This window comes from Rhinoraja longicauda, chromosome 26 (genome assembly GCF_053455715.1).
Source record: "Rhinoraja longicauda isolate Sanriku21f chromosome 26, sRhiLon1.1, whole genome shotgun sequence".
Taxonomy (NCBI): domain Eukaryota; kingdom Metazoa; phylum Chordata; class Chondrichthyes; order Rajiformes; family Arhynchobatidae; genus Rhinoraja; species Rhinoraja longicauda.
This window is the reverse complement of record NC_135978.1, coordinates 27,469,853-27,482,345: the sequence shown is the minus strand read 5'-3', so window position 1 is coordinate 27,482,345 and position 12,493 is coordinate 27,469,853. Positions and strand designations below refer to the sequence as shown.

Genomic DNA, 12,493 nt, shown 5'->3' with positions numbered 1-12,493 from the left:
TGGCAGTCTAGACAGTGAGCTCCATAGTAGTTATTAAAGCCAAGATGGCACCCAACCCAGGCAACCAACTCTATGTGCCGGTCACAGGGGTGGATCTGCAATTACACATTACAAATGTTGGGGACAGTACAATTGTGTGTACTCCAATTTTAAAACATTTAAATTGTTCCACAACAACATATTTGCTAATTTAGCTTACTAACAATGTCTAATGGTTTAATTTTTTTCAATGTATTTGCCAGGTTCTGATGTAAACAGCATGGATTCGAGTGACAGTGGCTGTACTGCGGGTGGTGCAGAAGGTCAGAACAGAGATGGCATTGCTCCAAGCACTACAAAAGACAAAACTGAGTTTACCATCTGGGAGATACAGGTGCCGAAGGTAAAACAATGTCCGCTCCCCCCTGCCCATGTCCACCCTGGCACGCTTTGTCCTGTCTCCCTTCTATTCCTGCTTTCTTTCCTCTATTTCCCTCCCACCCAAATCCACTCTGAAGCAGGGCCTCAACCTGAATCGTCGCCTATCCATGTTCTCCAGAGATACTGCCTGACCTGTTCAGTTACTCCTGTACTTTTTGTCCTTTAATGTTATGTTCATGACGTTCGGAGATTGTCCTATTATGGATTTTGAATGATTAAGCACTCAACATTGAATTTACTTGGGACATGGGGAAAGTAAATGATGCTGTTTTCCACTTGTTCCTGAAACCTTAACATAAAAATATTCAGGATGCAAATTGTTTAGTCCACTTTACTTGTTTCACCTTGACTGAACTTCTGTATTTGTTTTTAATCTGCAAGTAGTGCAAAATGTTATCCTGGTCAAGCTCAATGCTTCTAAAGATCCACTGAGGTCACCATGTGGAAAACAACTGCTATTACAGATAAACCTCTGAATCATCTTTTAGCTGGACTTCTGATCCCTATTGGTGGTGTTGCAAGGTGACAGTCAGGGAAAGGATGGAGGCTGCAAAAAGAGAGTTAGCCGTTATTTACACTAAACATCTTTTGCTCACTACACCTCACTGCCAGGTTAAACAATTGAACAGCAAATGCTGTTCCTACCACCGCTACTGTGACATTTTTCTGGTAATGTTCATGGGCACAATACTCTGCCCGTAACTTTCTATTCACTGGCCTTTCTTTGTGTTCACAGCATCTAGTTGGACGGTTAATTGGCAAGCAAGGGCGGTATGTGAGTTTCTTGAAGCAGACCTCTGGTGCCAAGATTTACATATCCACATTGCCTTACACGCAAGATTTCCAGATCTGCCATATAGAAGGTAGGCCAGGAGTGTTTATTTCTTAGCTTTATTCTGTCCTTTTGTGTAGGCTGGCATATTGCAGAACTGTTTTGCCTGCAGGTTGTCGGGCATGGGGAATATTCCGGCCATTTTAGTCAAAGACCGAGTCTCACTCAAGGCATACAATTTTACAAGTCAATGACTGCTCGACTGAGGCAGTATTACACAGATGTGTCAGTTTTCATATCACGAGAGTCTGCCTTTTCGTAGGCGCACAGATATCTGGTGTCTATCAAAATGGGGTTTCTCGTCGATTGTCCTGACTAACATCAGATATTCCCCAGGGATTGAGGATGCTTGCATTTTGTTTTTGTGGATACTAAAGTGATTACAGTTAATGCAGGAATCTCAGTGCTTGGGTGGGTGATTGATTTTTTCCTAAAGGGCTCCTATGCATGTGATTCAACAGCACCATCTTAAAAGTCACCTTCCACTTTGTGTATCAAACTATTTAAAAGGTTGTCTTATTACTTGCCTGTAATCTTGCTGGTTGCATCTGAATAGTAATGACTGTACTTGCAACATGAGTGATGAAGTTAAATGGTACTTGTCTACATTATATACATTAAGCACAATTATAATTAAGTACAAGAGTGCAATCATAGTAGATTACTGAGACGGCACACGAGAGTCATTGTTTCTGGTGCCATCTTGTACTAGAGTTCAGATTTGTTTAAAATATAGGGTGATGAATTTGTAGAAATCGTTACCACAAAGCTGTGGAGTCCAAGTTAATGGATATTTTTAAGGCAGAGGTGGATAGATTCTTGATTCATAAGTTCACAAGTTATAGGAGTAGAATTAGGTCATTCGGATGATCGATTCTAATCTGCCATTCAATCATGGTTGATCTCTGCCTCCTATTTGCCACAGCTATTTACAATATAGATTAATGACTTGGATGAAGGGATTAAAAGTAACATTAGCAAATTTGCAGATGACACAAAGCTGGGTGGCCGTGTGAACTGAGGAAGATGCTATGAGGATGCAGGGTGACTTGGACAGGTTGTGTGAGTGGGCAGATGCATGGCAGATGCAGTTTAATGTGGATAAATGTGAGGTTATCCACTTTAGTAGTAAGAACAGGAAGGCAGGTTATTATCTGAATGGTGTCAAGTTAGGAAAAGGGAAGTACAAAGATCTGGGTGTTCATGTTCATCAGTTACTGAAAGTCAGCAGGCAGTGAAGAAAGCTAATGGCATATTGGCCTTCATAACAAGAGTTGAGTAGAGAAACAAAGAGGTCCTTCTGCAGTTGTACAGCACCCTAGTGAGACCACACCTGGAGTACTGTGTGCAGTTTTGGTCTCCAAATGTGAGGATGGACAATCTTGCTATTGAGGGAGTGCAGCGTAGGCTCAGCTCACTAGGTTAATTCCTGGAATGGCGGGACTGTCTTATGTTGAAAGACTGGATAGACTGGGCTTGTATACACTAAAATTTAGATGAGAGGGGATCTTATTGAAACATATAAGATTATTAAGGGATTGGACACGCTAGAGGCAGGAAACATGTTCCCAATGTTGGGGGAGTCCAGAGCCAGGGGGCCACAATTTAAGAATAAGGGGTAGGCCATTTAGAACAGATGAGGAAAAACTTTTTCACTCAGTTGTAAATCTGTGGAATTCTCTGCCTTAGAAGGCAGTGGAGGCCAATTCTCTGGATGCTTTCAAGAGAGAGTTAGATAGAGCTCTTAATGATAGCAGAGTCAGGGAGTATGGGGAGAGGGCAGGAACGAGGTACTGACTGTGGATGATCAACCATGATCACATTGAATGGAGGTGCTGGCTCGAAGGGCCAAATGGCCTACTCGTGCACCTATTGTCTAATCCCATTTTCCTGCCTTCTCCCCATAACCCTTGACACCGTTCTAATCAAGAGTTTGTCTATCTTTCCCTTAAAAATGTCCACTGACTTGGCCTTTGCGACAATCAGTTCCACAGATTATCTATCCTCTGAATAAATAAGTTCCTCACCTCCTTTCTGAAAGAGTGCCATTTAATTCTGAGGCTATGACCTCTGGTCCTAGACTCTCCCACCAGTGGGAAAAATCCATTCCAGGTCCACTCTATCCATGACTTTCATTATTCTGTAAGTTTCAATGAGGTCCCCACTCAACCTTCGAAACTCCAGTGAGTAGAGGCCCAGTGCTGTCAAGCACTCGTATGCTAACCCACTCATTCCTGGAATCATTCTTGTTAACCTCCTCTGGACCCTCTCCAGAGCTAGCACATCCTCTGATATGGGGCCCAAATTTGCTCACTATATGGTGCCGGGGGTTATGGGAAGGAGGCAGGAGAATGAGGTTGAGAGTGAAAGATAGATCAGCTGTGAGTGAATTGCAGAGTAGACTTGATGGGCCGAATGGCCTAATTCTGCTCCTAGAACTTTAACATGATTATAAAGTCTTAAGTTGGCTATAAAGGCCTGTTGTCTGGGAGGCGGCACAGGGTTGGAGTTGCAAGGGTCACCCTGGCTAGGTGATGTGTCGATGTCCTTCTCCGCCACTGCCCCAGCAAACCGCATCTATTCTGTGCACTTGGAACGCCATCCCATCTAATTGAGTCCCATGGTGCTGTGGAGCCTCCAGGAGCCCACTCCTTGAACCTGGTGCACGGACCATGAATGTGCTATCCCTCTTCTCCGCCAGCCATTGCTCAGACACTATGTCCTGCAACTGACCTCGGAACACCAATCAAGTCAGAATTGAACCTGGGTGTAAGGCAGAAACTCTACCGCTGCGGCACTGTGCCGTCCCGTTCTAATTCTTGATTAGTAAGCTCCAGGCAATGGTACCATTCTTGCTAATCACATGATTAGCTCCAATGATTCCTTTCCTCCAGAACTCTTGCATGTAAGTGCCTGCTTGTTAATTCTTCCATTTAAGGGCAATTGTGGTTTATATTTGGAATTGACATGCAGATCGAATAATCTGCCAAAGCCTCTGGTATGTTGGGACTAATTTAATCTGTTTTGTAATTGGTAGGTCCAGGATAATTGAACAATGTGTTAAACAGTTTGATCAAATTGGATATTAATTTAGGATTATGGCTTGTTTTTCTCACTTCAGCACATTATTTTTCAATTTGAACTAGTTCAGTGTAGTTTGTTCATAACAGCTCAATGTAATGGCTAGTTGGAGTCCTGTATGATTTTTGGTGATGTAGCACATTTCTAATGCACTGTAGTCTGACATGCTTGGCAGACTTCAGTATAATTGTCTTCAGACATTAGCTAATTGAGAATTCTCTATAGCCAAGGATTTGTAGGACAAAATCTACAAGGTAATGTGTTTAATTCCTTTGGCTTTTAACTCCCAGGCTAAGATGGTAATTTTACAGCTTCATTCAGCTGCCTGGGCTTGGAGTGTTAAGGGTTTAGGCACAATGTTAAACAGTTGTGCAAGTGCTATATTGCAGGAGGAGCTGCTTTGCACATGAATGTTAGAGGTTCCATTCATCTGTGAGAAGCTAAATCTCGTGGAACCATGTATGAGAGAGGTGGGAGCTGTTCCAGTAATGTTGCCAACATCTTCTGCTGTAAATTCTGTTTGCATTTGGTTGACACATTTGCTTTTAATTGACTGCACCATGATGAGTTAATCAACATTTTCTTCTCTGAAACAGGTAATCAACAACAGGTAGACAAAGCACTTAACCTGATTGGAAAGAAGTTTAAAGAGTTGGATCTCGCAAATCTATATGCTGCACCTCCTTCACTGCCACTACCAGCATTGCCCATAACATCATGGGTAAGCATTACCTGGCATTTATACCTAGTTATGGTTGCAATGGATATGAAGTTTTTGATATCATCTGTTTGATAATTTACAGAAGGTTTATAATCTCATTCAGTTTTGTTCTAAACAACTGGTAATGGAGTTCAATTCCATTTAAACCACTAATGTCAATGTCCAGTACCCTGCCAGATAAGATTGCAGAACTTGATACAGTAAACCCTCATTTTAACAGACCTTAAGATTTCTGGTATAGCGGACCAAATCTGTACTTTAGATTTTGTGCCCTCTACAGTTAATTGTGTAGTGTGTTTATTGGCTGTTTTTCCAACCTTACTGAACATAGCCCAATGTTCAATTATAACAGGCACCATCTTCCTCATGTGATCTGTTACCGTGAGGATTTACTGTATTTCCAAAACTTGTTGCCTAGTTGTCCCATTTCTGGTCAAGAAAACAAAATGGCAAGGCCTGTCTCTCTCTCACAATCAAAATTTCTTTTTTTTTTTTTTTTTTTTTTTTTTTTTTAAATAAATTTTATTGGAGATAGGTACATCTTTACAGTCATACATTTTTAAATTGATACTATTGTCAATTATTGTTATATTGTCTCCAATACCTTTTACCCCCTTTTTTTTAAACTAGATAGAGCTAAAGAAATAGATGAAGTAGAGAAGGAAAAGAGAGAGAAACAAAATAAAAACAAAAACAAAAACAAATTATAAAGATAAGGACAAAGTTAGTTAAAGAAGAGTGGAGAAATTTATTAAAATAACAACAACTTCATTCGAGATATATTCGTACATTTCAAAGTATAGCATTTCATCCATTCTTCCGTCCGAGTGCTAGTCAGGCTCCTGTGCTGAACCATTCTGACCCTTTAAGTAATCAATAAAAGGGGACCATATTCCAATGAATAGTTCCTGTTTGTCCAACAGGGAAAATCTGATTCTTTCCACGTTTAAGGTCTCCGTCATTTCTACAATCCACATTTTGATTGTGGGGACCGTAGGGCCTTTCCAAAATTTTAGAATTAATTTTTTTCCTGTTATTAAACTGTAATCCATAAAGTTTCTTTGTATTGTTCTAAATGTTTGATTTAATTCTAATATTCCGAGTATAATTAATTTTGGATCTGGGTCCAATTGTGTGCTGGTTACTTTAGATATTATGCTAAAAATATTTACCCAGAATTTTTTAATTTTTATACAGTTTACATACATATGAAATAATGTAGCTTCTAGATGTTGACATTTATCACATTTAGGTGAAATATTTTGGAAAATTTTATGTAGTTTTGTTTTTGAATAGTGTAACCTATGTATTACTTTAAATTGTATTAGAGAATGTCTGGCGTTTAGTGAACACTGATATATCTGTTGCAAACTTTCTTCCCAAGTATCTTTCGTAATTACTTGGTTTAATTCTTTTTCCCATTTTTGTCTGTATAAATCCGTGGAGGGAATGTCACTGTCTAATAAGATATTATATATATAAGATATTAATTTTTCTGTATTAGGATGTTTGTTCCAACATTCATCAAGAATTTCTGAATTTCTAATTCGAAAATTTTGGGAGTTCGATTTTACATAATCTCTAAGTTGAAGATATCTGAAATAATCATTTCCACGAAGACCATAAGTCTGTTGCAACTCCTGAAATGTCAGAAAGGTGCCTTCCTTATAAAGCTGTCCCATATTTTTAATTCCATAATCCTTCCATTGTGTAAAACCCCCGTCTACCCATGAAGGCCTAAACAAATTTTCTGTTTGAATTCTCAGCATGGTCTTAAAATAGTATATAGTTTCCTGTTTAGTTTAAAGGTACAGCACAGAAGTAGGCCTTTCGTCCCATCGAATCCAGACCAACCAGCGATGCCTGCACATTAACACTATTCCACACCCACCAGGGACAATTTAGTCTTATACCAAGCCAATTTACCTACAAGCCTGTACGTCTTTGGAGTGTGAGAGGAAAGTGAAGATCTCTGAGAAAGCCCACGCGGTCACGGAGAGAATGTGCAAACTCCATACAGACAGCACCCGAAGTCTGGATCGAACCCGGGTCTCTGGCGCTGTAAGGCAGCAACTCTGCCGCTACGCCACTGTGCCGCCCACTGTTCACCATGCTGAACTTAATTTATTTTGAGACTTCAGACATGACATTTATCTATTAGACTTAAATTCACAAGTAACTTGAGTGGTTAGACTTGTTCCAAGAATGGGCGGACATCGGGGATTTCAGATGGAGTGGGATCAGCCAGCATTGCCGGAGAGCATGAACAGGTGATGTTTTATGTGTCTTCAGAAGTTGCCTGAGGCTTGCAACTATGGTTCTAAAATAAAATATATTTTTAAAGCCACCACACAGGTGATCTTAGTTTGATTTTAAATGTTGCAATGGTCATAAACCTGCAGGATTTTCCAGGCCAGGAGATAGATTGAAATGAAGAAACAGTGGAAGTAAACTTGAGCAATTAGAGAATGTGACCAAGATCTTCAAGCAAATGGCAATATCTCAACAATTGAATTAATCTAATTTTGGACTATTTCGCTTATTTGCTGGAATATTGCATAAATTAACAAATAGTAGTAACCAATAAAATCGGTTGAAGGTTGAAAACTAAATGTCACCAGTCATGGCAAGTCGTTTTGAAAGCTCCCCACAGGGGATGGTCTCAAATGTGCAGTGTTAAAAGCTTGCATGCTGTGACATGGTTCTCTGAAGATCAGTTGTCAAGTGAATTATTGGACTTTTAAAACAAATTGTGGGTTGAAGTTGCAGAAACCCTTCTTGACAAGCATAAAAGCCTCAAATGAGGAGATGTGTAAATGTACTTGGATTGATTTGGAGTCTTGTTAGACGCTTTAGTGTCTGGCTGAGTTTTAACTGTCTTGTGTGCAGCTCATGCTTCCAGATGGCGTGACGGTCGACGTGTTGGTGGTGAATATCGTCAATGCAGGACACATGTTTGTGCAGCAGCACACGCATCCAACATGCCACATATTACGCAACATGGATCAACAAATGTTTCTTCTCTACTCGCAGCCAGGAATCCCAACGCTAACTCCTCCCTTGGAAGTTAAGTCATTATCTCCTTGCTAACCTGGGCATGTTGTGAATTTATGGTAGAGCTGGAAGAAGTTTATTGTGCATATTAATGTGTACCTTAACATGGACCTTGTTGAATGGTCGTCTATTGACGTCTGTGGGTCGAAAATAGTTTGGTTTAGATACAACATGTACTCTTTGGCCCACTGAGTCTGCCCCGACTAGTGATCACACTAACACGATCCTACCCACTAGGGACAATGTACAATTTTTACCGAAGCCAATTTAACCCACGAATCTATGTCTTTGGAATGTGGGAGGAAACATTAACACCCGGGGGAACCCACGCGAACCCACACGGTCACGGGGAGAAGTCACAAACTCAGTCGAGACAGCACCCATTGTCTGAATCGAAGCTGGGTCTCCGGCACTGTAGGGTAGCAACCCTGCCACTGTGCTGCCCTTCGCTGCTCCCCTAAAAATCGGGCAATTGAAAGTTTAGTTTAGATATAGTGTTGCTGACAGTTCACGTCACTAGCCAGTGGTATTATTTCATGTCCTTGGGCACTTCAATCAAAATTGCTATTTATGAATGTCCTTGATGGGAGCAAATTAAGTCAAAGGTTCCACATTGCTTGGAGATGGGGGACTTCTTGCTTTGGTTATAAATTCTAAAGTATAAGACACCGTAGCACCTGCAAATTACTGAGGATAGCAGGAATGTGTGATATAGCAAATGTTAAATGCCAGCAGTAGCATTCTCCTGAGTGCTATTGCCAGTTAAACCCTGCCATCTGTACTGTCTGACCAGTTGAAGAAAACTGTCATCTACCCTTCCCTGCCCCTAGACTTGTCCAAGATTATCTTTCAGTGCCTTTAATTCTATCACTGTAGACACAAAGCTGGAGTAATTCAGCGGGACAGGCAGCATCTCTGGAGAGAAGGAATGGGTGATGTTTCGGGTCAAGGCCCTTCAATCTGAGTTGCTCCAGCTTTTTGTGTCCACCTTTGGTTTAAACCAGCATCTGCAGTTCCTACTATTGTCTCTTTGGTGTAATAAAGCATGTGATGCATCAGTTTAGCCTTGGTACCGGGCATAATTTCACTACCAGTCTCCCAAACATGGCATGCCAGTAAATTATCCTTGCCCAGAAAGTGCGATCTGCTTCCAATAGTGAGACTGCAATGTAGAAATTTGGCCTCTGTGGATGTAACTTTTGCACTGTTTTAGTACTGGCATGTTCCATTTGCAACACCTTTGAATTAGTTACCTGATATGAAAAGAACAGAACTTCCTAATCAGGCACCGTCTGGTCATCTCTTCCCGGACAGTGAGCTTCAGTCCAAGGGGTGGCACAGTTGCATAGCAAATAGACCTCTGACTCACGGCTCCAGTGACCTCCCCAAATTAAATCCTGACATCTGTCTCGGAGTCTGCATGTTCTCCATGTAAACATGTATTCTGGATTGTTGCAACCCAAAATGGCACTGGTAGGATAAGTGGTCACTGTAAATAGTCCCTTGACTGTAGATGAATGGGAGGAGTTGATTGAATGTAGGTAAGGTAATATTTATAATGACTCAACTGGGATAGTGTCATGAAGCCAAAATGGCTATCCCTGTCAAAAGGAAATAGTGGGAGGGGAGGCATGGGCAGGTTCCTCTTAAAGGCCTGTTTTTAGTGTTGCAATTCTGTGTCAGGTGGTGCTGTTCAGTTTTGTAAGTGGAATTTGATCTGCCGGTCTGTTTTCATCACTTGGACGACCATAACCCATTCAAACGTTCACGCCACAGCGTAATATTTGCTTTCACTGCCACTATAGTGGTGCTCAAAAGAACTTGCCGTGCTTCTCTTCACTCCTACAGTTGGTATAATCTGTGCAGCTCCAGCGGGAGAAGGTGCCTGGTGGAGGGCGCAGGTTGTTGCCTTTTTTGAAGAAACGAATGAAGTTGAAGTCCGTTACGTTGACTACGGTGGCTATGAACGAGTTAAAATCGAAGCGTTACGACAAATCAGGTGATGTACTGCCTTTGCTTGAGTATACAGTTTAACCACAGGTAATTTAATAATCTGAGCCCAAATCATTTGGTGCATGGCCAAGCAAAGTGTTTTCAATCACTTGAACTCGGTTGCATCAGCTCTCATTCTCAAAATGCAATCAAAATGAAATTTGCCATTTCACATGTGCACGCTTCAAATCATGGCAACAATAAAGTTTGTCATTTGCAAGGGTATCCACACTGACATGCTGCTGACAACACAAACCTTGCATGGATCGACCAGCAATCATTCTGGAATTAATTTGCTCAATGCTAAAACTTCTATTAAAAATGCATTTTATCTGCTTGACATGTTGCCATTAAGAGTTGTATAAGTGGAGGAAATCTCTTCCAAATGGTTTGATTGTAATTGCAAATTGATTTGAATTCTGGAAAATTCAGAATAATGACCTGATTAACGAAATTAAAGTTTTGCTGTCTAAAAAAAAATCTGCATCAATAATGTGGCATGATGCCTTTAGTGCAGTACCTCCACCATTGGGTTGGGTTCAGTGTTCTAAAGCACCTAGTTACGTTAATTTTCCTCTGAATCAGAAGGTTAACGATTCTAGCCATGTTCCAGAGACAAGAGTTAAAATTGTATTTATTGCAAACATTGTCTTTTTCACTTTCTTTGAATAGGTCTGACTTTGTGTCACTCCCTTTCCAAGGGACTGAAGTCTTGCTGGATAATATAATGCCCCTCCCAGGTAAGCAATCAATGGCAAGTACTTTCAGAGCCTACAATTGGAACTTGGCCTGAGGTCTATTAATATGCTATTCAAACACATCTGCCCAAGTTGCAAGTTAATATTTAATTATATTTTGTACTGCAGGCTACATAATTACCCTGTGTGTTAATGTACTGAGCACCAATATTTCATTTTGCATTATGGTGACTTTTCAGTACTTGGAGGGAAAAGATCTGCAAGGTCCCTCTCTCGGGTCTCCAGCTGTAAAAATGCTGCAAAACACATGTTCCAGTTATGTTCATTATAAATCAATTGGTGATATTCAGTGAACTTGGTAATTGCTGTTCCTTTGTAGTCTGGGTTTAAATCCTGGAGCTCCCTACCCAACTTTGAAACACTGTTCAATAAGGTGTCTCGCTACCATGTTCTTCAAATGGCAGTCAAATGGCAATAAATGTTGGCTTGTTGGTAGGTTTAGGTTTCTTATTGCTGTGTGAACTTGGGTGCAGCGATGTTTTTTTAACATGCTATCCCATGAAATCGGGTAACACTTTCATAATCCGGCCGAACTAGAGTACAACGGGCAGAGCAAAGGGGAACATAGAGTGCAGGATATAGTTCTCAGCATTGTGGTACATCAGTTCCATTGACAAAGTCCAATGTCGATAATGTGGTAGAGGTAAATTGAGCAGTATCCTAGCTTATGGAAGGAATATTCAGAAGCCTGTTAATGGGGGGGGGGGGGGGGGGGGGGACTGTTCCTGAGTTTGGTGTGCACACTTTCATGTGTACCTTCTGCTAGATGGGAGTGGGGAGATGGAATGTAATGACCACGTCCCATGGATAAATAAGAACCTCCTGTGTTTAATCTATCTTGGGTGTCTTTCACCACTATGATTAATGCATATACTTTCAACTTTTTAAGTAAAATTTGTGACGTTGCTTTTCGTGCTTTATAGATGAGGACCAGTTCTCAGAAGAAGCGAACGCGGCAATGGATGAAATGACACGTGGTGCAGCTTTACTTGCCCAGGTAATAATTGGTTGGAAGATGGCTGCTCGCTTTCAAAGCTTCGACTTTCTGCTTTACAAAGAAAGAAACTAGTCATAGTCGTACAACATAAACCTTCAAACCAACTTGCCCATGCCAACCAAAATGTTCCATCTGCACTCATCCCTCTTGCCCTTTTGGTCCATATCTCTCAACCTTTCCTATCCTTTTCCCTGTCCAATTGTCTTTTAAATGTTATAGTACCTGCCTCAACTACTACCTCTGGCAACTCGTTCCATATACCCACCACCCTCTGTGAATTAGTGAGTATTGTGGATTTCCTTTTTATGGAACACTTTCCTAGACCGTTTCATACAACCATCAAGGACATACATAGCTATCTGCTTTGTCTCAATTCCACTGTTTGTGAACACGAGCAGTAAAAGTATATAGTGGCTATTTAGCTGTTGTGCCAGCTCTGCCACTTGGAAAGGTAGATCTTTTAAATCAATGCTATACACCTTCATTCTCTCAGGATTCACATTTTTACATGGCAGCTGTACAGGACTTGGTGAGTATGTCACAGCCATGTCTGTCCTATTTTATCTGCCCTAAATTGCAGAACCCTACCAGGCACATCAGCCAGAGGATAGATCATTGCTGCTTCTATTGTTCAACCC

General features: G+C 41.0%; 1 protein-coding gene across 1 annotated transcript in view; it reads left to right on the top strand.

Moving 5' to 3' along the window:
- akap1b (A kinase (PRKA) anchor protein 1b) overlaps positions 1 to 12,493 on the top strand; it is a 47,535-nt gene that overhangs the window by 32,429 nt on the left and 2,613 nt on the right. Inside the window, exons 3-10 of the mRNA XM_078422002.1 lie at positions 243 to 382; positions 1,157 to 1,283; positions 4,930 to 5,054; positions 7,944 to 8,120; position 8,527; positions 9,957 to 10,107; positions 10,773 to 10,840; positions 11,782 to 11,855. Of these exons, the coding sequence (XP_078278128.1) occupies positions 243 to 382; positions 1,157 to 1,283; positions 4,930 to 5,054; positions 7,944 to 8,120; position 8,527; positions 9,957 to 10,107; positions 10,773 to 10,840; positions 11,782 to 11,855 (863 nt within the window). The remainder of the gene's footprint in view (positions 1 to 242; positions 383 to 1,156; positions 1,284 to 4,929; positions 5,055 to 7,943; positions 8,121 to 8,526; positions 8,528 to 9,956; positions 10,108 to 10,772; positions 10,841 to 11,781; positions 11,856 to 12,493) is intronic.